The following is a 25,443-nucleotide window of genomic DNA, read 5'->3' on the forward strand; positions in this document are numbered from 1 at the left end:
GTGGCACTGAAAGGACACACTGGGCCATTAATATTTCTTTGTTTTTGCACCATAAAAGAAGCCAAACATAGTGTGGAGACCAAGCAGCAGCAACACTCAAAGGGTCTTTTACATTTGTGGAGCAAAATAAATGAAAAGAAGCTGCATGCAAACATAGTGACAGGACAGTTTAAAATTAGAGCTTCAACTCAAGTTCAACCATTCCCAAGAAATATCTCATTACCACTTTAGTTTACTCTCCTGATGGGAGCTGTTTGAGTGGGTGAAAAGGTGATGAGGGTACATGTGCTTGAAATTGAACTCCTTGTTTCTCATTCTTGAGCAAAGCTCGTCCTAATATAGAATAATTCGGAGTGTCTTCTTGAAATATTTTTTTTTATTAGTTGTCACGTTGCTCCTCAATGTGTGGCTTCAGGCTTCAGGCTGAGTGTTTAGACTAAAATATGATGAGCTTCGTTTGTGCTTGTGTTTGACCAACCTGCTGGGTCTGAAATTGCTTCATTTAGTTGTGCTGACAGGAAGGTACATTTATGTGTGGAAAGGTTTTGGACGCCTCTTATTTAAGTGCTTTTAAAGAGTGAGACAAGGTAATGGGTTTTTATAAATTTGCATTGAGTCCAAAGCTGCAGCGAGGATGTGGTCTGTCTCGTTTAGCATGATGACATGAAGCAGGTGGAAACAGCCTGCCTCTCACTACAGCTGAGCCTGCCAGCTCATTAACCTCACTGCTGCTCAATCTCAGAAATATGAGCTCTGTCTGTTTCTTGAACTATTGAAACAGTTATGGGATGTGCAATAGTGCACAATGTGTGTGCATGGAAGTCGAGCTTGATAGTTTGAAAGCACAACACAATAATGACACAACTATTAAAGTAATTATTGTCTCAACATTATTAAATACTGTTTCATTATCGCACATAAATACAGTGTGATGAACATCCACTGTTCTTACACGCGATAAGAACATTTCACCCAACACTTTTAAGAAAGCCCACATCAAGCCAACCTGTTAGAAGTGTGAGATTTATATTGAGGTTGAAACCGGGGCTCTTGTATTTCTCAAGATGTTTGCTTTATTTATATAATATATATTTTTTGGCTCTATTATATTTGTGACACTGGGGCGGCACAGACCAAACTCTGAATGGAGGGTTTGTATGAAGCTGCGATAAATCTGTGTTCTGAGTTTGTCACATTACAAAGAATTGTGTTATTGACCACCCAGACAAGCAAGAATGGAGATGAAAGTAAGCGGGTTCATGAATTAAGCTGTGGAGCTCCTCCAAGTCTCTGTTGGTTCTTTGGTCTCAGGTGGTCGAATCACGGTCTGCTGAAGAGTACATGCATCCATCTTCTCACTCGCTTCATCAGACTTAAGAGTTACTTTGAGTTGGATGGAGGCACGGGACAAATGACAGGTCTTCAGTCCATCTGTGAGGGACCGTGGTGAACTCAGAAGCTGACGCAGACTCGGATGGGAGGTTCACAGAGTTTATTTAGAAAACTGGTGAACAAAACCAGAGGGGCTGTGTCCAAAAACACAGACAACCTACAGATAGCATGAGGGAAAGGGCTGGAGTCATGAGACAAAAACTACAATGATGATCGAGGACTGAGATATAAGGAAATAGGGCTTATATACACAAGGGAAGACAGGCCACAGGTGAGATGCAGCAACAGTAATCAGAAACACAGGAGGGTGAACAGGAAGAACAAGTGAACGGAGATGCAGACGAGACAGGAGACTACCAAATAAAACAAGAAGAGACAAACGTGTAAGAGACGCAGACATAAGAGGATCACAGTCACGCAAACACACATTTTGTGGCTCAGCAGGTCACTAGTTTACCACATGATGTGAACACCATTAATACTGTGCACACTTGTCTTTCTGCTGCAGTGTGGTCCAGGAGGGAATTAAACAAACTTTCAAACATTTGCTGTGTGTAGATGAAGATGTCTGCATGCTGGACTCCATCCTGTGAATCAGTGTCCTTGTTTTGTAGAGGATTGTTTACCATCATCGAGTCCACCTGTCGTCTTCTCTCAGTATCACACGTTTATTCTAAACTGAGCAGAGGGGTTTCTATTCAAACAGTGCAGTTTGATCAGTGGCCACCAGAGTCAAATTATGTTTGGAGTTGATTTGGGAAGATTTACTTTCAATCTTTGGCTGAAAACATCTCGGACACAATCAGAAGTAGCTGCAACTGTGGTGCTTTTAATGAAGTATCTCGTTCATTCTAAAGGATTTAGTTCGTACATAAGCAGGACAGTGACTCTATTTGTCATCGTGCTGTAAATTGGTGAAGCATTTATTTAAGTATGAATTTATCGTTAAAAGACAGTAAAGACTTTTTCTTTATTGTCGTTAAAAGACAGTCAAGACTTTTTCTTTACTGTCGTTAAAAGACAGTAAAGACTTTGACAGTAAAGACCTTGTCTGCTTATCTGTTTCCAATAATAATTCAATGTATTTTACGGGCACCAAAAGAAACCTCTTTCTTTAAGACATTTATCATATGTCACTTTAAAATAATATAATCATGTTGATTTTCATGTTTTGACTGTCTTCATGTTAACATGTCACACTGAAGGTATTTTCATCCAACAGTGTTTAACCTTTTTAATGCTCCAGCGTCTAAACAAACTCAAATCCCAGGTTACAACTTCTTGTGTGCACTAGTGCAACACCTTTCCACAAGTTTGAGCTTCAAAGACTCTTATAGTTACATAAGTGATGTCATATAATCTCCAGAAATGAGCTATTTCTGTCATTTGGACCACATCAGGAAGAGTCTATGTGAATGTGAACTGTACCATTTAACGCAATATGAAATTAACATTTAGATCTGCAATGTAAACCCGCTAAAGCTTTAAGACTCAAACCTCCTAAATATGACTCTCAGCTGCCAAATCACGTTATAATACGTGAGGTAAATTGTGTCTAACGTGAGTGTGAGTTTAGTGTTGATTGGGTGAGTTTCAATCTCAATTGTTAAGAATTTGCACCCCCTGCCATAAATACAGTTTTTGATACATTAATTTTTGTGTTTTGTCTGCTGGTGAAGTAGCTTTGATCACTAATGAGAGATCAATGCAAATTAGAAATTAGATAAAGAGCAGATACATTGATTAGATGGGGTGTATCTCACATCCCCTCATCCATTCGTCATGTACACTTCTATGATCGCATGATGCTTCAGCCATTCCGATCACACTTCAGGGATTTGGCAAGTTACACTCTGAACAGGTCATCATCAAATGGCTAACACACCCACACACACACACACACACACACACACACACACACACACACACACACACACACACACACACACACACACACACACACACACACACACACACACACACACACACACACACACACACACACACTGTTTGGAGGAAAACATTGAGAAAGGCATTTAAATGTATTTTTTTTCTGTGAAGCCAATCAACTGTCTCTGTAATTTTCAGCTTATTTATCATGTTATGCTACAACTGAACAGTTTATTGTTGAGTAGCAGCAATGATAGATTATAGTCTGACAATGATTTTAATTTGCATTGCAACCTTTACAGCTCACATTTGTGCACAAAGGCCCTCAGATAGTATGGAAAGAGGATTGCATTTGTGTGTGAAATACAGCTTTTGAGCTTGATCAGAGCGAGCAGGGCCACGCAGGGTTCCTCAGTTTCTCCATCATTAGCCCAGCAGGCCTCCAGGACTCATTTCCTCCATTCATACTATTGTTGTCTCCCCGTGGATCTCCTCTCTCTCTGTCTTACTCTCTCACCTTTCAATCTGCTCCTCATTTTTATTCTTCATTTCCCCCCTTGTGTTTCCTTTGCCCTCTTTCTACATCTTTGTCTGCAGTCTTTTGAAGTTCTTTCTGCTTGATTTTTAAATACAATGCATATCTGGGCTCCCCACAGGAGACTGTGTTATTGTTGCTCTAAAAAGTGGCAGACGGTTCCTTCAGGTTTACATTGATGCTCAGTGAGTCTTTCAGTTTGAGAAGAAAGAGCACTATTTTTAACTTACTGAATATTTACTTTCATCTATATTAAAATGCTCCACATACAGTATGCATTAATAAAATGCACGGTATTTCTGCTGTTGACACAATGTTCAAATAATGGGATTGAAAGACAATCTCATCCCACTGCTCTGCCACCTGAGCTATGTTCATCCTGCAAGAAGTAGTTTTAAATTATCATCCTCAATCTGGTCAGCAGCACTAGAAAATCTGTAATAAAGAGCAAAGTCAGTGTAATTTACTGCAGAATGCTCTCGTATCTGTCTTGATTGTGGTTCAGTTATGATAGATTTTCTAGTTTGTGATATTATTACCTTCATGTGGTTAGTCTGCATTAGACTGTGTCTTAATCAATCAAGCAGTCGATCAAACATTTATGCTGTCATTTCTAAAATGTAGGAAACCATAAGTGGAAGCCATGAGGGCCAAATCGATGTCAATTCATCAATAACTGTTGTAAAGCATTAGGCTAAGTGATGGATCAACTGGCTGGCCAACAGACTCTTACATCCCACATGATCTTCGCCTCCTACAAGGAGCGATTTCTTGTAATTGAGCAAAATCAAAGACAGGAGGAGGAGGAGGAGGAGGAGGAGGAGGAGGAGGAGGAGGAGGAGGAGGAGGATGATGGCAGCAGCTTTAGTGCTCTCTGTCCAATAGAAGTACAATGAAAGAGGAGAAAAAAAGCTTGCAGGCATTTTCAAATTCATGTTTTTGTCGTCCATTTGTGAAATTTCCTCGCTTCCTTCATGAAATGTTAATTAACCTCAAAGCAATTCTCATATTTGATGTCTTCATTTAGTACAGAGATTCTTCAGCGTGATGCATGGGTGAAGTAAGTGAACCTTGTTTAAAAATCCAAAAAGTACCTCCTTTGGTATCAAAAACCAACAAGTCAAGCATTTCTTTCATGAAACCATTAATTTTTTTATTCTTTTTGTTGAGTCTTCTCAAGTTTGATACAGAATTATGTCAGTTTTATTTCAATTCACTGGAGGACATTTGTATATTAGGACAACCATGAGGATTCTGTTCAGCCACAGCTTCATAAGTACTGTCAAAGCAGCTGTGGTTCAGTTGTTAGAATAAATCAGAAGGTTGCAGGTTCAATTCCCCATATCCCCCCTCCCATATGTCGACGTGTCCTTGACACTTGTTAACATAATCAAGGCACCACAGTCCACTGCTTTGAGGTTAGAGAAGTGGATTTCTGCGGTTCACAGGTTTGAATCCCACAGCTGACAAGTTGTGGGTCCCTGAGCATGACCCTTGACCCCCATCAGCTTGCGAGGCTCACAATGCCAGCCCAATGCTCCCAGAAATAGGATGAGTTACATGTGGACAAATAATTTCCACAAGAGGGATCCATACATTACAGAAACACTCACCCTGTAATTCCACAGCCATCATTGAAACATACATCTTTTATCAAGAAGAGATGAATAGTTAGAACAGAACAAGCTGAGTTTCTGCATCTCATTGCTGATCATTCGTAACTTCAATCATTCACAGAGGAGCCAGGTGGAAAGGCCAAACATAAAACACATGTATTTTTAAAGTGATGAAGGACATTTTCCAGGCATTTATTCAAAAGCTGACCAGTCTTTTGCTTCCTTTGTTTTGCCCTTCAAGCTGTCCTTGGTGCTTGTTGTGCTTTGGAACAGTCCTAATAGTTTCTGACATGAAATTCACTGCACGTTTCCAGAATTTTGCAAAGTCCAAATGTCACTGAAAAAAACAAAACGATGCAGCAATGCTAATCACTTTGGAAGAAAATACAATCTGCAGGATGTCTTACGCTGCTCTAAAGCCTTGACATTAAGGTGAGGAAGTTTTATTGGGGCTCCTGGATAAGATCCATTTGTAGGTAATAGTGATGGAAAAACAGATTGAACAGAGTCCTCCGTGCCTGGAACAAATGAAACAGGAATGAAGAGAGGTGCTAACTGATTAAACAGGAACAATAGATTGATTGTACAAATGTTTTGTTTGTTCATTTAGCTGCTGTGATTCTTCACTGATTTGGGTTGCTGCCGAGACAGGAAATGGGATTTAGAAGGAAAGAATGTCTACAATGGTTGGATGTGATCCAACTTCAAAATCTTTGTAAAACAAGTTTAAAGATTTGGTTTGAACTAAATACACTCTGTATTGCTGTCTTTGAACTAGATTTTAGCAACTGTTATCTACGTATTGTGAAGTTGAGTAGCAGTGGTTAGGACTGTTTTTTCTAACCATGGAAGACTTTGGTTTCCTGCAGGCGATCTGACTTTGTCCTCAATGCTGAGACATGCATGTTGGGTCATCAGTGACCACGTGTGGGAGTAGAAACCTCTGCAGGGTGTACGCTGCCTTTTGACCATTGAGGGATGATTCCCAATGGACGGAGGGATTGATGTTTTTTTCAATTGGACAGACATGAATATAGTGTGAAAGTGAGCTGACATGGGTGTGAATTAATCAAAACACTTGTTCCAGACGAAAAATCGTTAGCCGGCTCTACCCTTTGTCTTTAAATGGATTCTCCCTGGATGTCAGAAACAGCTTCATTTTCTACTTTAACTTCCCTTCAAATGCCACGAGGAGTCATGTTGATCAAGAGCTCAGGATCAGCAGCTCGACCTTCCTTTGCTCCTTTTAACTTCCTCCTCCATCTTCATCTTTCTTTCTCAAATATATTTGACACTGATGTTACAGTCCTATCCAGTTACTGTAATGTACTCTCTGTTTGTATTATAAAGCTCCAATCCCAGGTTGCAGTTTCTACTTTTTCAATTGGTTGTTGTTAATATTTTGATTAATGAATTACAGAAGACAGCCTCAACTAGAACAATGATGATTAGTTTAATTACTTTCAGGCCTATTCTTAACTTATCCTTATGTATGACTCGAGATAATTCAGAATGACTGAGTCAGATTTATTTCTGCCTCACAGGTTTAAATAACTAAAGAGTAGACTGATCCTCACAATTCATTTGCTGCATCTACAGACACAACAGTTTGAACACTATTGAGAATTGCGTTATGATGGATTTTCACAGATGTAACATAAAATGCTGTTTGGATGTTTAAATCACACAAAGGCTGTAAAACGGCACACATAAAATAGTGAATATCAAAATATTGGTGTTTAATGATCAACAAAACCGTCTCTCATGGTCCCTATAACTTGCCCTGGGGTGTAAGTGTGTGTTTGCCCTGTGTTACACTGCGGACCTGTCCAGGATGTACAACTGGGAATTCAATGACGTCTACCCTGACTTAAATACCAACGTATAAAGTGTTTATATCATTGTTTACTGTGTGTAAATAAGGAATGAACTATAAAAATTGAGCACCCAGAGACAGAGTGCAGCTTTACCTGCTGAATCAGAAACCAACTCTTTGAACAATCAATCCAGCTTCCATCTGCATTGAAATGTTCATAAATCATTTCAAATCTACAACATAGTATATTACATTGGATCTTTTTTGCGGAAATAACTCATACTTGAATCTATTTAAAGTCTTGATTATTAATTATATGCTAAATGTAAAGCAGCATTACATTTCTAGCGTGTTTAAACGCCCTGCAGTCTTTTGTTTCAGTTTCTCCTTCACAGCACTAATTAGAAGAGTCTTTCATTGAAGCTAAACTTTCTGTCTATAACAAGCATAAAAACTTATGCAGTGAGATATGAAATACATATGAAATACATATCTCACAGGGATGCCAGAGGACATTAACTCTGTGAGCAAAGAGGTAAAAGTACAAATGAAAATCCCTGAATAAGAATCTGCCTCTCCTGTCAAAAAGACAAAGAGAACGTGGAGCACAATAAGTTGCCTTTGCTCACTTACAATGAAAACATCCAAAAGCTTCTGCAGATTTTTTTCACCATAATGGACAAGCTGATTTATGACCGAGCTGCATTTAATAAAAAAAAAAACTATATGTGCACCGGTTGCTGCGAGCCGTGGCTGAGTCACTCGATCGCCCCGAGGCAACTTGAGAGCTGCTTTTCTGTCGCTTACCGACAAGTGATTTACAACGAGAGCCTCATTTTTTCTCACAAATACAGTTTATATTTCCTTTCCCGGCCTGGAGAATTATTGCAGAACAAATTAGCGGTTGGAGATTTCCCGGGATGAGCTGGCATATCCGTAGAGCAGAGGACCGGGAGACCCCGTGTGTTTGGTCCTACCTGATGGCTGATGGTGGTTGGACACCTTCGGGGGCTTTCAAACAATCAACTGTCTTCATAAATTGTGTGTATTCAGGTTTTCTACAGTCTGAACTGCTGAAAAGGTTTTTTTGTGTCCCCATGAAACAGCCAATGATTCACTTCCACCCACATGGAGACTTTTGCCGGTCTCATTCCTGTTAGTATTCTCAGCAGAGAGACGTTGCAGGCAGGCTGGTGAACGTGACTCACTCTGTGCAGTTTACTGACTTCACCTCACTGGATTTCTGAGCTTTATATCGAGGTTGACGGCAGCATCTCTGCTGTTTGTGACCTCTGCTGCTCAGCATGCTGTGACCGTCTCTTCACTGCTTTGTTTTTGTACCTGTAGGATCTGAGAGAAGTGACAAGCAATACATAAAAGCAGTTATGTGCCAGTTTGGAAAGTCTCTAAAGTTTTTCTTCTCCAACGACGTTTAAAAAAGGGGAAATATTGTGTTGATGGATAAAGCAGTTATATATAATCTATTTATCTTCTGATTTGATTGGCATGTTGGCTCTTTGTGTTAACGTGTGTGTGACGTGTCTGTGAACACTTTATTTAAAACAGTGTTAATATTTCAGCAAGAGTCAGTCATGAGCCACATATGTTGTCCTGAGCTGCTTCTCTTTGGTTCACCTTCTTTTGTGTAACAACTTGTCATCTCTGGATCATTTTTGCCATCTGCAGTTCTTAAAGATCTGACTCTCTGTCCTGCTGTGCTAGAGGGAGCTGCGTATAAGCTCAGATAGTCGTTCCATGGTTCTGTTAGTACTGCTTGAACTAAGTCCTGTGAAGCAAATAGAAATACTGGAAATGTTTTTATCTGTACTGCACATTGTTGCACTCAAGTTTGTCAAAATGTGTTTCACTTCAATCAGTGTAGGTGTGTACAACCTCAATTGATATTATCGTTTGTCAAATTTGCCGGTCATATAATAGGACTGGGATGGATTTTAACATTCAGTAGCAATAAAAGAAAAGCAACCTTGTCTTCATGTATTCTGCTTCACGAATTATGAATAGATTTCCTTCACAGTCACAAATATAAACTCAATGTCATGCTCAAACACTGTTTATAGACACGTACTATGTCACAAGCAGCATTAGTGGGATATTTTATCGAGATCAAGTCATGATTGCTGCTTGTTATTTAATGAATTTTGAGTTTTAGACCATAAGACAGAATATGCTATTCAGGGAGAGGAAACTTCGATTGTGCATTGAAATATAAAATAGGAATTTATTTCCAAGTTGTGATGATTTGAAGTGCGATAGATAACCTAACCATTAAAAGTAGAGACCAGCGTCCCTCAGTGACCGCTGCCACCGACTTTGTTATACTTTCATCTTTGAACCTTTTTGAGCCTCTGAATTTGTCTTTGTAAGTCACCATTAGCCTGACCCACAATCCTCTGCTCCCTGAGTAATGCTGGAAGAGCACAAAGCCACGGCTCCACTGCACACCACAGTCCAGATGAACCCGGGTTCAGCTTCATTATTTAACCTGAGCCTTGATCACATTGAATCTAATTATTCTTATTTAGCATGCACCATGTATCCCATCGTCAGACAGTATGGTCAATGCTTCCAGCAAAACAGATTGCTGCATGTTGGAAAATTTCTTTTAAATCAGGTGTTAAAAAAAGCCCTGTTGAGACTCTGGGCTTTCCTCTTACATTCAAAATTCTTCAACTTGTCCCAGCCGACCGAGCTGGAGCTTCATCAGTAATTCGTTTTTTCTTCACTCGTTTGCCTCCATATTTAAAGGAAATTTGATGCTCGAGGCTGTCCACTGTTAAAAATTTATTAATTAATTTCTTTTTCATTGTGATTGCTGCTGCAATGGCTCCAGGATTCAGGCGGCTCACAGAGTATCGTCCCCAAGCAAATATAACTTTACAGCTCAACTGGAATGAGCCACGATGGATCCGTCACATGGTTACTGTAGTTTGACCTTTTACAAATTAAGTTTCTTCAATAATGACTGAAATCCTGTTTTGCCACCTTCTGCAGTGTTTTCCACTGAGAATTTAACACTTCAAATGTTAATTACATGTAAAATTAGTGACTCTGTCGTTCTGCCTCCAAAGCAGCTGAATAACAGCTCCAGACCCTTTTGTTTCTTCCTGATAAATATTCGTTATGTTTCCCTAGGCATCACTGCAGTCTGTGTGTGTGTCTATAAAGGGTGTGATTTCTTTTACCACGCGTGTTCAGTGAGTGGCTACTAAATGGGATGGAAATCGTCATCCAGGTAATGAGTCCATTGCCTTCATTAAAGCAGCTGTGTGAGTTCAGCCAGTTAGATGAGCTGCGACAGATAGTCAATGCACAATGTTTGTGCAATTATAACAAGATCGATCGCAAGGGAAAAGAAATCTGAGGAAAATCAGGGAAAATAATAATAAAAAATCCTCTTCTTCAGATCAAGTGAACCTTGGGAGCACCGTGCAGCACATTTACTGAAACACTGATCAGGGAAAACAACATTTTAATAAGTGGAAGGTACTGACTCCATGTTACTAATGGGAAAATAAAAAAGTAGCAAATGTGCTACAAATGTGCAAATTCAATCAAAACTATCAACAAAGATAAATACAACATAACCAAGGTGCAAGGAAATAACAAAAGCAAATGAAACTGGAGCTTCACTGAAAGGTGTAGTGGGGAAAATAAGCACATAAATGTTTGTCCATGTTATTCACTTTTTCTGTAAAATATAACTCTGCTTCTATCCTCCTGAAAATCTGTTATTTCGATCAGCACACGTTACCTGTTCTGAAATATTTTGTAAAGGGCATGATTGCTGAAAAATACATCACACTCACAGGAACAATATTTGATTTTAATAATGGCAGATTGATTGAAAATATAATGTTTGACTTTCTAGTAATTGATGTAACTTCAAGTGAGTAAATCAGTCAATGATGATGATGATGATGATAATAATAATAACATTAATATAATGTATATTATTATATATTCATATAGTCTGTATATCCATATACATACTGTATATTAATATTGCTATTGAAAGTAACACAAAACAGACTTCACCAACAAACTAGTTATGCTTTTTTTCCCCCTGAAGTATTAAAGTAACTTCCTCATCACATTTTGAATTCATGAAACATCCTGAGACAAACAGAAGCAGTTTTATTTTTCTAAATACTTTTACTCCTGTAAGTCATCAATAGCCCATCAGCTTCAAGGTTCCTTGTGTTGTGAGTTCATGTTTGCATCACTCTGCTCGTCCCACACCATTTCGTCAGGCCATATAATCGAGATCGCTCCGACCCTTTCTGATGTTGTGATGTTCCCAAGTTTCATTATCCTGCTCAGTGCAATTGTTTCATTATTCAGTGAAAATATGGCTCAAGCTTCTCAAACTATTTCAAGGGAAACAGAGTTTGTTACTGAGAGGAAGCAGCTCCAATCTCCTCCGGGACTCTATTATGCTCTGTACAGATAAACAAGTCCTGTCTTTACCAGGGTTTATGACGGCAGACTGACCTCGTGCTGCTTCCACTTTCACTGCATGGTCGGAAATAGCTCTGGAAAAAAAACTGAAGGATGTTTTCTTGGGTTGTTGAGATGTGAAATATAGATGAGGAAGCCAAATTCCAGTTATATCTGCAGGTTTTTAAAGAGTATCTAATGAGGAAATATTGCTGTCCTCATGATTGCCTGAAATGTGCTCCCACAGGTTATTTTAATGGTCAATGTAATGCAACGCCAGATGACAGTGAGTCACAATGCAGACAAATTCAAGGCCATTTTGTTTCAAAGGTGTTGAAGATCCAGCTTGATTGATGCCTCTGATCAATTCAATGTATACGTTTACTTCAGAGGTAAAAAAGACATTTGTAGTCACAATATTACATCCAGATAATTGTTTAGGAATTAATTTGCCACTCCTCTCACTGCAACTCTAAACTGCTTCTCGGCAGAGCCAAGTTAATTCTATCTATGTTTCTATTAATTGTCCAGTTGCAATAAGTCACTGTATTGGCTGTGCTCAGTAAGCACAGCTCTCTCATGGCTGATAAACAACCGAGAGTTGTGTGTGCTGTGTGTGAGGCATTCAGTTTGTTGTTGATCCGAGCTGCGACTGCGTGTTTTTACAGTTGTGGTATTTTGAGGCCAGGTCTCCCAGCATGAGAGCTCTGCTGCAATCAGCCAGGAAATGAGCTTAATCATTTATAATGAGTCCAAAGTCCAACCTGTCCACAATATGTATGAGACAATCTTCACCGCTCCGACCAGTCCAGTAAATTCTTGTTTTATATCAACACTGCAGGAAAGGACTTCTAACTATATTATCTTTGTAGCTGCAGTTTGGAAGATAATATCCTGGAGTTAATGTATTTATTTAATTTGTTTTAAATGTCTTCTTTGTTTCCAAGATTGTCATACATTTTTAATTAAATGTCTCTTCAAATGTCTTAGAAAAAAAAAAAGCTCCATGTTAAACATGACACTAGTTGGTGTTTAAAGCCAACAGAGAGAAGAGATGCCTTCAAATCTGAGAATATCGACACAATACTCACAGCACTCCTGCATATCTGATACATAATTAAAGGGTTTTAAAAGTTAATCACAATGCAGTTCTGAAGAGGTTTTGAGGATTTAATACAATTTCAAGAGCAAATATTAAAATGTGAAAAGATGATTAACATCTTAAATCTAAAATTGGAGGACTTACCTTCTAAATTGAAAAAGTGCATGTTTTGAATTTAAAAAGCACAAATTGGTGATATTTCTTTCAATTGACAAAGTGTTGGATGGGATTCATATTGTGTTTCTGATCTTCAGTCTGCAGTGACTGAGGGTGTCTTGCATCATGTGAAGCTTTTGCTGATTTCTTAGCTGGAACTAAATGTTTCCAGAGCATCACTTGGTAATACGGATTAGTTTCATACAAACCTTCTCGCAGACATGGTTGAATCACAGACTCCTGCCACAGGCACAGAGAGAATAATCCTTTTTTGTAACGCAGGGTTTTGGATGTGTTGCCTCAACAATACAGATTGAGGATAAATACACAACCATGTAAAACCAATGGAAGCCATATGAAGATACAGTACACACATTTTGTTAGTACTGTATTTCATTGTACCCTGCATTTCAACAATCTGTTTTTACATAAGAAGTAAAGCAGACTTTTTTCCCCCCATAATCCCATCAGACACACTCCCATATCAGCAGACAAACTGAGATTAGTGCTGCTGGCTATTTTCACTCGGTGTGAGCTCCGACCAGCAAACAAAGTGATGCAAGTGTATTTACCAGCTCGGAAACTTAGCAGATCCACTGTGAAGCAACCTAATAGGATCTGCACTTGTACATGTTTCATGAAGCTCATACAAAGAGGCAAATCTACGAGGCAATTTGGAATTAATGGAGGATGAAATGGGATGAATGAATCAATAAATGAATTATTGAGGGAATTGATCAGTAAATGAACAGATAGCTGAGTAAATGAATGCATGTTGAAAGGATTGACCCTCTTCATAGCATCGTGTTTGCTTAAATTACAAAAATGTTTGAGGACATTTGTGGGAAACCAGTGAAGGAGCTTGTTGGAGAGGCTAAATTTCAGTACAAAACAAGACAATTTCTGAAAAGACTTTTGATTATTACAAATACATGGTTAATGAAAGTTCAAATGTTTCTAAATCTGGGATTTAGTTGCTGAATCCAATCATCTTGAGACACTCGGAAGAAAGAAATGCTCATCAGGTTGTGATTTAATGTTGATTGTAGAAATCAAAAAGAAGGGGAAGAATGATCAGAGACAACATGCAGACTACAAAAAGAAAGCCTGAGGCCGAACCGTAGATGTACTAGATGTGAGAGGAGAATACAGGATGGTAGGATGTGGGCAGTGTCTTCTTGGAAGATAGATTGACTTTCAAATGATTCACATTCCCTTCTGCAAGTTTATTGATTTTCTTTCTATTATCTGCTGCACTGTGCTCCACAAACCTTCTCAGCTGGGGTCCAACATCAAGCTGAACTGCATATCAACCTCCACTTATTCAGAAGTGATGACATCAATGCCCAACAAATGTGTGTTGGTTGTAGCATTTGGGGAGAAATGAATGAAGCTGACCAAGAATCAGTCAATGTTCTTGTAATGTGTATATGCTGGTTAAAGCTCAGTAGAAGAAGAAAGAGAAGATCTGAAAATGATTTTGCCTTTTTACCTCCATGGGTTGTGAAGTCTACAAAGCAGCAATAGTCCCATTGAGAGATGAAGTGAGATGGTCTTTGGACAGGCTGGTTTCCAACAACGTGTCTGCTGGAGACTCACATTCATGCATCACCTGGTTGGCCTGCATCTACTGGAACAACTTACATCCTGCTTGTCTGTTCTTCCGCAGATCACCATGTGATCCTGGACTCAGACTCTTGTGTTAATTTGATACCTGTCTATAAAAAAAAATGTTAATTTTATTTCCTCCTAAATATCTCAACAATTTATGTCTATCAAGTTGACCTGCATTTCACCTTCTTTGGGAATCCTTTTATTAATGACTCAATCAAATCTTTATTCCGTCCTCATCGAAAATTACTCTTTCACTGTGGAATTTTTGGCTTTCTGGTTTTCCTATTATCATGATCAATTCTTCTTCTGATATACTGAGGAGATGGACAGTGTGTCCATTTTGTCATCTGTGCCACCAGCAGCCACACTGCTGATACTGAACTATGCAGAGCTCACACAATAAGCCTGACTGGCTCTCCTGTCCAAAAAAGCCTTGGCTGGACAGATTCTCCTCATGCCAATGTTATTACTGTTGGAGGTCTGTGATGGATGTTCACTGGCTGAGCCCCACAACAAAAGCTGGTTTTATCCTATTAGCAGAGTGCTAACATGTCTAATTCCTCTCGAGCACATCAGTCTGTCTCTTCGGATGCAGCAGGTAGAGAAAAGTTCTACGGCCCTGCGGGAGTCCAGGACACACTAACTGTTCCCCTCTATGTGGGTATGATGGAACAAGGTTTAAGACTGAAATGCTTCGGCCTGCCTGTTGCAATGTGAGCCAATAACCCGGGCCAGAAGAGGCAGGGTGAAATGAAACCTGCAGAGGCATGTCAGAAATGTTAATTCTGCTTGACCAGGCATAAATAACATTGTGAGAGGAATTAGAGCTTTTCCTGTGCTGTGAGGTTCACTGACACTGGAAGAAGTGTTTTGGTGGTGGGCCTGCACCATCACTTCTCCAGGAGAAACAGTTTCTTCACTCAAATAAATATATGTCGGGACTGTTGCTCGATGACACTCCAGGTGAAGGACACAATTTAATTAGTACTTCAAGGATCAGTCCATTCTTTCACTGGCTTTTGATATTTTCCACATCCTTTATTGTGCTGCAGTTTTCCTCATGTATTCACACACACACACACACACAGACACACACACACACACACACACACACACACACACACACACACACACACACACACACACACACACACACACACACACACACACACACACACACACACACACACACACACACACACACACACACACACACACACACACACACACACACACCTCCAGCTGGGTCTGTGGTGACATCACTGAAGCAGAGAAGCCAATTTTCCTATTTTTGGTGAGACATGTCCAGGAAAGCCTCTTTCCCTCCACCTCTCCCACTCTCTATCAAGGTCTCGCTCTGCCCATCCCGCCTTTCATCTGAACTCTTCACACAGCTGATAAGATAAAGGGTAACAATGTGTGTCAGATGCAGTGAGCCTGTCAAGTAGATGACTATATCACTGGACTGTGAGGTAACGCTGCTATTCAGTGTCACAGGGTGGGGTGCTAGCTGTCGGTCACATTGCAGCATGCTGTGATCTTAATGGGACCGTGCTGTAGGACATGCAACCACAGTCTGTTCATCTTGGATTGGATTGTTTGGGATTGTCTGAGTGACATGTTTGTTCCAGGAACGCTATTATAATTTGAACGAGAAGTCTGAAACGTTAAGGTTGTTTACATGTCAGCTAAACGAATTCACACAGTACTAACTCACCCAGTCATCTTAAGGATTATCACTGTATTTGGTTTGTCTCGTGTCTCCTGTTGAGAAAGTTACTGAAATGTAGTTTTTGATTTAGTAAGGAGATTACATTTAATCCATTCATCTCACATACACCCACAATCACATCTATGACGATTTTCGTGTGACAAACTAAACTTAACTGCATATTTTTGGACTTCAGAAGCACTTTAGGAGGAAAACCCGCTCATGCAAAAATAAACTGGTCTCTTCACTTCCCAGATTGGTGTTTTAGAAGAGGGGACGCAACAAAATGTGAAACATTGCTCAAATGTGAGTGTCTTTGATGCCATCAAAATTAAAATAGAGATAAAACATCACATATTATAAACAAAAGTCTTAGTTACTTAGTTGCAATGTATGTTTTGTTTATATTCCACTGGGATTTGCATTTCTGTTTTTGGCCACAATTGAAAACATTTTGTAGAATTCCATGAAATCCACTTGCAATCATGACTGGTCATGGGCTTGACTTGCTAATTTTCTTATACTATCACCCATCCATCCATCCATTCACCCATCCATCCTTCCATCCATCCAACCATTCAGGGTGAGGGCAGCGGGGCGCTGGAGCCGATCCCAGCCGACTGTGGGCAAGGGCAGGGTACATCCTGGACAGGTTGCCAGTTTGTCACAGGGCAAACACATATAGACAGACAACAACACACATTGACATTCACACCTAGGGGCAATTTAGCATCATCAGTTGACCTCACATGCATGTTTTTGGACTTTGGGAGGAAGCCCGAGTACCCAGAGGAAACCCATGTACACACGGGGAGAACATGCAAACTCTACACAGAAAGGCCCTGGGTCAAACTTGAACCCATGACGTTCTCGCTGTGAGGCAAGAGCACTAACCACTTTCAATTTCTATTCATAAAATATCGATATGCTTTCCACACCGTATTCATTCATGCGACATCAAAAATGTCATCTAAAGTTCAAAATATCACCATTAAAGTATTTGACTGTGATCACATTTTTAATTTTCCCATCTATTTTTCAAGGTGTCATATAAACAAGGAAACTCAGCAGTTCCTTGAGACTCTTTTCAAACTTTAATTGTTATACAATTTACTGCAGATTCTTTCATGACATTAAGTCGGTGAAGCTGCGAAGCCCCAGCAGCCTGATCCAGCTGTAAATAGCTTATTGACATTCAACTATGGCTCCTCTGAGATTTTATAACACCTCTCAGCTGTGACCTTCTCATTCTTCCAGTGTTTACTTGATGTTTTGTCCACAGTTCTTTACAAACAGGTACCAGCCTGAGGTTAATAAATATTCTTTCTTGCCTGCTTTTAGCTGCAGGGACTTTAAGTCTTCCTCACTGAGGTCACAGTCTCAGTCAGGAGTCCTTCACAGGAAAATCAGTTCATGGTTACCTGATCTCTTCAAACTTACGTGCATGTTACTAGCATGTTCATCCACGAAGGGAAACATGTACCAGTCATCTGTGCAGCACATTAAAGCTCTCGGGGAGAGGTGTGTGTCTTTTCAGCCTGACTGATGTCACATTGAATTAAATTTGTGCTGCGTTCACTCAGAGTGTAGATTTGCTGTCACACACAATATCTGCTTGAACACTTTGAGTACAGCCCACTGGACCTTTAAACTTTTAAGCTTCATCGGTGAGGAGTTTCACACCTTCTGGGTGCAGGGCTTTTACTTTAACACCTGAGGCAACTTCTCCTTCAGCTGGTTTCATCATTTCACTGTCACTCCTGCCTCTGTACTTCTGTGATGGAATGATCATGACAATGATGTACTTTTTAGAGTACAGTATGTGTTTAGATTAGTTTGGATTATTTAGCATCTTCACAGGGTTTCTTGAACACCAACTGTCCATATCTACCTGAACAAACCACAGCACACGATGTTCAGAGTAAAAGATCACTAATCACTTATATTTGACCTGAATATTCTCAATGAATTTATGGATGTTTTAACCTTTTATGTTTTGTTTATTGTTTTAACATCTTATTGTTTTTATTGTTTTAATGTTTTTATTTTGCGACTTATATTTTTATTTACAATGTACAGCACTTTGTTTCAGCTGCGGCTGCTTAAAAGCGCTTTATAAATAAAGTTGATTGATTGATTGATTGATTGATTGATCCATCATATCTAAAGTGTAAAACTAACTGAGGATTGTCAGGAGTCACTAAAATCAGAGGACTACTTCCTCTGGGACTGTTTGTTGAAGACATTGCAGGTGCTTGTGAAGCTTCAATGACCAATAACTGATAACTATCCAATACATGTTGACCACGGTGGATTAATGGTTTGTTAGGTTGTAGTTCTCACCACCAGCAATAAGCAGTGGATAGTCTTTGACACAACTTTATGTTTATGAAGTGGAGAAATGAGACAAATGAGAATTTGGTGGCATAATCTATCATGCTGCAACAAAGCCTGGTCTTTAGAGGTCATTTTTAAATGTCATTATTCACTCTTAAAACTTCTGGCTCTTTGATTGAAATAATAAAAAAAACTTGAAAACTGTTTGATGGAGAGTTTGTGATTGTTTAGCTTGTAGAAGAGATTGACCATTGTGTTGTTTTTGTCCACCTGTAGGCCTCCAGGACAACCCGCTCAGATGAAGACAGAGACTTGGGTTGGGATGCCTGGGGCACCTGGAGCGACTGCTCTCGAACCTGCGGGGGCGGGGCCTCCTACTCACTACGTCGCTGCCTCAACGGCGGGTAAGCTGCAATTAGCATCCGAAGAGACACAATTTGACAGCATCTGTGAAAAAGGGGAACATTTTATGACAGAATTCAGATCATTAACAAAGCAAAAAAAACGGATTTGTCCTCCAGGAAAGTTATCTGTGTGCAGAGCTGCTGCTCACTGCGGAGGCTGATGAGACCGGATAATGACTAAAAGTGTCAAATGGTCAGGGCTGCAGATCTACGCCACTCACACATCACATCTTTATGTCACAGGATATTGAATCGTGAGTTATGTTGGTGAAGCAAAAATGTCAAAGTGCCCTTGAGCAAGACACAAAACCCCAAACTGCTCCTAATGGATGGATTGAGCACCTCCATTGGTGTGTGAGTGTGTATGTGAATGGGTGAATGTCCTCAACAATATAAAGTGCCTTGGGGACTGTTCAAGTGGTGGGAAACTGCTATATAAGAAAAATCCATTTATCATTTATAGGTCCAGTAGGTAAGTGCATGCATGTGCTCGAAAGAAATGGGAGCAAGTAATCTGATTGGCTTGCTTGATGTTTTGTTGAAAACATCCTGATGACGAATCAAGACTCAGGTAGAACCTCTTTAAACTGTGACCTGGACTTTGCTTGCAGACTGATACACATGATGTTACTTGTGATTGATTGGGACCCTGGATTTGATCCAGATCCAGTTTTTAATATGTTTGATTTTGATTTTGATTTTGATTTTGATTTTGATTTTGATTTTGATTTTGATTTTGATTTTGATGCGATGCGATGCGATGCGATATGATTTGATTAGTATTGGATGCAACCTCTGACTATATGATACTTGTTCCCTCTTCTGTTATCCGAGTCTTCTCTGATTACGATAGTATCAAAATAGAGTTATGAGTCTGGCCCATGTGGTCCTCTGGACTGTCGGACACCTGAAGACTGGACACAGAACCTCACCAGGTTTCACAAACTGATCATAGTTGTGTCAGATTGACAGATCAAAGCCTTGATCACAGTGCACCCATCTGATACTGTTGTCTTTTTACTGTTTTGCAATATAGATTGAGAGTTTTAACATCAGAACATCAGTGCATAATTTCTTCATGGACATTTGCCAGAACTGGAATGGTTTTGCTCAGTGATGAACAGAGTGAAGAAACATTTCAAACTCTTCTAAATTGTGGGTGGTGACAGTCATGTGCTTGTGATTTGTGCTTGTATTTGTATGTGGTTTTGAGGTTCCATTCTTTGTATTTGTTTTTTCTTTGAAATAAGACTTACATGCTCTTAAATCACATTCTGAATGAGCTTAAAGTAGTTCACTTTTGATGACCACAGGTCTTAAAAGGGTCTAATAATCTTCCTCCCACAGGTTTTGTGATGAGTTATAGAGCTCTGGCACAAAAACTGTCACATCTTTGTCTGTTTTCCTATTTGTAGCTCCTGCTTTGAAAAGTGGAGCAATCACACTGACAGGATGAAAGGTCTCTTTTATTAATGCTTGAATGATGGCCAGTAGTGAATAAAAACAGTATGTACCTCTATATTATTGTGGTTTTGTTATTTTAATCTACACTCTTGACAGGTAGTAATATTACCTTTCCTTTGGCTTTCATTTGGAAACAAGAAGACACCAGACTGGAGTCATAATCATTACTTTTCATTTTACCTGCTGTAGATTTAGTGGTGAGAGATGACAGAAAGCACAGTGATGACTTTTCAAAGGAGTAATCCACATATTTAGAATATTTTTTTTCAATCACTCTGACATGAAAGTGAATGAAAATCTCCCCTGTCTTTGTTCACTATAATGTTAAAGCTTCTGTTGGAGCAGAAACTCATTTTTTATTCTTTAAGTCCCTGAAAGTGTTTGGATGAAGCTTTAGTATGAGGTGTAGTCAGCAGTGTTATGAAGATTTGTGAAGCATGTTGAAAGAAATACCAAAGGTATTTATTGATTCAAAAAAAGAAAAGAAACAAAAACCTTGAAGAATTTGCTGCACACCGATATTGTTTAACATGAATATGCTTGTTTTTAAATCTTTAAGATGGGGTTCAAAATGGTCTTGGGTTTGATTGCTTTGGAGTTTGATTGGGAGTGAATTCCAGAGGTGGGGCACCGAGCGTGTCTGGGGCCCCATGGTTATCTGTGATCTGAGATCTGAGAGTGCGGCTGGGTTTATAGATGTGGAGGAGGTCAGTGAGGTTTGGAGGAGGGAGGTCATAGAAGACCTTAAATGGCAGAAGTAACAATTTGATGTGAATGTGTTGTTGAAACTGGAGCCACTTGGGGTTCTGGAGAACTATGTGATGGATGGATGGAGTTTTGGTGACGATGCAGGCAGCAGCATTTTGGACTGTTGGAGTTTAAGGATGGATACTGTATTAGACCTGTGTGGAGGTGCTGCTGGGCGAAAGGGAGGGGCGAAGGTGGTTGATGGTACAAAGGTGCAAGTATGCTGACAGAATGATGTTATTGAGGTGGATTTGAAATGATAGAGCCCTGTTGAGGATGACACCCAGACTCTTTACCTGAGAGGAAGGGGAAACAGAGGAACTGCCGATGGTGATGGAAGCATTATGAACCTTTGTGAGGGTCGACGTGAAGACAGAGAGGTGGACCGCTGTTCATTTTGACAAAGTTAGGAGAGAACCTGGATTCGATGTCCTGTCATTCTTAGACAGAGGTGGGTGTGAAGGTGGAGGTGGGTTAGTTGGAAATGTAGAGCTGATTGTCATCTGCATAGCAGTGAATCTGTATATTATATTTACAAGAAAGGTTGGCTGAGGAGTAGGAAATAGACACTGAAGAGGAGGGGATCCAGAACAGAGCCCTGGGGGACACCGGAGGAAAGGGGAGATGGATGACATATGGAATATTTCAGCTGGATGAAGTGCGTGTTGCAATTGTGTCTTATCTATGATTGGATGATTGTACTGCAGAGGTGTTGTAGACCGCTGTACTGATGAAGATATATTTATGATAAAAACATGTTGGAAATGTTGAAACACACCAAAACCACATTTATTTCATGGTTTATAGTCTAAAACTCTGTCAAGTATTTGGAAAAGGTTAGTTCACATCATTTACACTCTGCGGTCTTACTTTCGAACAATACAATAAGCTATTTTCAATGAATCCTTAACTAGGATTTATTAGACACAATGAATGTTTGTGTTTTATATTATTTTCACGTTTTCCAATGAATGCATCATTTTGCGACAGAGTAAGAGATGCTTCACTAAAACACAATGTTGCTATTATTAGAAGTGTGAGTCAGGAGTGTGATGCGTGTCATGATTTACACAAATACAAGAAACTCTACAGATCAGCTTCTCGGACTTTAATTTGATTAAATTCCATTTCTTGTGTCTTTGCATGAACACTTTACTTTTAATGTTTTGTCAATTATTAGTGACGTTATTTTTCCTCTGAAATGTGCTTTATAAATATCGATCGGTTGATTATCATTTGTGAATGTCCATAAAAGTCTTGTTTTAATATTGAGTTTAAATAACAGATCGAATTAGTTTTACTTGATCAAAAGAAAACACCAGATGTGACAAGGACATGAATGTCTGAACGTCCATTGTTCAACTCATTACTACTTTCCAGTGTTGTGATTTCAAGTCAATAACAAATGGCTGCAGTTAAACATGATTACAGATCTCTCTCACGCTCTCGCTCTCTCTCTCTCTCTCTCTCTCTTTCTCTCTCTCTCTCTCTCTCTCTCCATCTCTCTCTCTCTCCCTCTCTCTCTCTCCCTCTCTCTCTCTCTCTCTCTCTCTCTCTCTCTCTCTCTCTCTCTCTCGCTCACTCTCTCTCTCTCTCTCTCTCTCTCTCTCTCTCTCTCTCTCTCTCTGATTGTCCAACCATGGTTGACTGGTTCGTGTATTTCAGTGGGAAAAATCTATTCATTACTTCATTAATGTGGAGCCATGCTTCACTGTTGTCTGTGTTTTAACATGAAGCCAGCTGAACGCTTCTCAGCTCTCGACATGCACTAACTGGCAGATTAGGCCAGGCCTGCTTTACATCTGGACAAATGGGCTGCTACCAGTTTAGTCTGACGTTATTGTGTGGCAGCAGGAGAAATCAGGCCTTTATGGCAGTTAACACACACTGAGAGATTGGGTGTTGTTATTGTTGCTAACAAGGTGGAACGGATTTAACAGCGTGTCTGTGCACAGGGCTCAGGTTCACATGTTCATTATTATGTGTGTGTGTGTGTGTGTGTGTGTGTGTGTGTGTGTGTGTGTGTGTGTGTGTGTGTGTGTGTGTGTGTGTGTGTGTGTGTGTGTGTGTGTGTGTGTGTGTGTGTGTGCAAAGAGCAGTTCACCAAAGCTGAAGATGAACATGAGGGAAAGTATTTAAATGGTCTTAAAACATTGACAAGGATTGAACTGAGGCAGAGAGAAACCTGCCAAGACACAACAGTCCTCGGCTGAGTACAAAACAATAACCATGGCAAAAAACCCAAATAAAACCCCACAATGGTTGTATTGGGGAAGTAATTATTTATTCACCTCTGCGTACAATACTCTGATTCATTGGAACTAATAGTGTGAAAACAGTGTGAAAACAGAGCAATTACTATTCCAACAATTACTCAAGTATCACTGAAATCTGGTGGATTTGATCATTTTTTTCTCTCTCATCTCTTTGCAGGAACTGTGATGGCAAAAATATCCGCTACAGAACCTGCAGTAACATGGTGAGTCTGGTCTTCACTGCTCATTGTCTCTATTAGACGTCACATTCATTTTCAAGGGAAGGTGTAATGATACCTTTGTGCACAGGGTGGCAGTAGTGAGTTACTGTCTTTGAGTTTCTTTTATACCCAGTTTACATCAGATCTTGAGCACACGTGCGAGAAGATGGCCACGAAGAACAATGTTTGCCTCCAGAGTGTCATGACTCTCAGGCCATATTATCCTGGAACTTGGGGGTTTTATAGTTGAGAGTCACCGTAATAACAATTCAACTTTGTTGTTTGTCCATACAAACGACCATGTACTCGTTATTGTTAGTTTATTGTGGATTGTTGTCTGTACGCCTGTGTATGTGTGGTTTCATTACAAAAAGAAAAAACACAATTTCTGCCGTTTCCGTGCAGACATTGTTTCCATAACATTGCAATGTAAACGCCAAACTTTTTAGAAACAAAAATGCAAAACGAATGCGTTTTCACATGAATGATTGCCATGTAAACGGGGCTTCAGTATCCAAGCATCTTAGTGCTCATGGAATTTTACCATTCTGACTCTTGTCTTCTTGGTTATATTTTAGACTGAAGTGAAAGAGGCACCGCGACTAATTGCACCACCTTGTGTCACAAAATGGGAATATCACACTGTTAAAACATTTAACTGCATATTTTTCTGATACATCTCGATAAATAGGTTTTGTGAATTTATCTTACATGTTTACACTTGGTATAAAAACACCAAGACCCAGAGTGACACGTAAGCTGAGCTTTCAGCACTGTGTACTATAGGTCAGTCTGATTCACTTAATAAACATCTGGTAACACATGTAACACATGTGATGCATCACTCTCATAATTATAATACATACAATTGTGGGGAAGCCTGGTTTCTCCAAATGAATGTCATTTATTGAAATCAACTTTTATGTATATAGTTGTTTTCATACAGCCCTCCCATCCACTCACCACCAACGCCCACTGTCGTATCAAAATAAAGCAGAAAGAACACACTCGAATTTTCCCTTCAGCAATGTTACAAGGTTTTCAACGGTGTACTTTAGATCATTAAGTGTCAGCTGATAACTGACCTGAAGACAGAGTTTAATACTCCATTACATTCAGGAATTGGAAGATATGACTTGACGTGATGTGATTTCATCGCAATATATGATTCCTGTAAGTAAAGTCTAAAACAATATCTTCCCTTCCACCATTGTTTAAGAATCGGTTGTGTAATAACAACAGTGATCATCCGATCTTTGAGGAATGAAAAACCACAATCATGTCTCTGAGAGTCGCTCTCCTGCAGGACTGAGCTTTCCCAGACCGCAGTGAGCCATGAAGCCTGTTGAAACCACCATCGTACACCGTTTTCAATCAGAGGAAGACACATCGTATTTCTTTTTCCCCCAACAAAGTGGTTTAGTCTGGATTCATTATGGAGATTCAATCACGTCCAGTGGGAAATGTTCCCAGGATAATATTTATCCCATCTCTCCACTTTACACACGGGGGCTGCAGTCAAACTGTTTCGTTAGGCCTCATCGAGATACGTAGACAGGTTGAGTGTGAATGAGTGAGGCCGAGGTGTCAGACAGGATGAGTTTAGTTCTCAGTCTGGGAGAGCAGGACAAAGTTATAAGCTGCATGTTATCACTTACAGGACAAAGTGAAATTTGAAGCACAGCTCAATTTCAAATCATCTTTCACCTGGCAGATCTCATTAAT

The 25,443-nt window shown here is 39.7% G+C and overlaps 1 protein-coding gene across 1 annotated transcript in view; it reads left to right on the forward strand.

The window, feature by feature from the left end:
* adamtsl3 (ADAMTS-like 3) overlaps positions 1–25,443 on the forward strand; it is a 149,481-nt gene that overhangs the window by 59,495 nt on the left and 64,543 nt on the right. The window contains exons 4-5 of the mRNA XM_080520951.1: positions 18,904–19,031; positions 23,676–23,721. Of these exons, the coding sequence (XP_080377077.1) occupies positions 18,904–19,031; positions 23,676–23,721 (174 nt within the window). The remainder of the gene's footprint in view (positions 1–18,903; positions 19,032–23,675; positions 23,722–25,443) is intronic.

The sequence above is a fragment of the Blennius ocellaris genome, assembly GCF_963422515.1.
Source record: "Blennius ocellaris genome assembly, chromosome: 1".
Lineage (NCBI taxonomy): Eukaryota > Metazoa > Chordata > Actinopteri > Blenniiformes > Blenniidae > Blennius > Blennius ocellaris.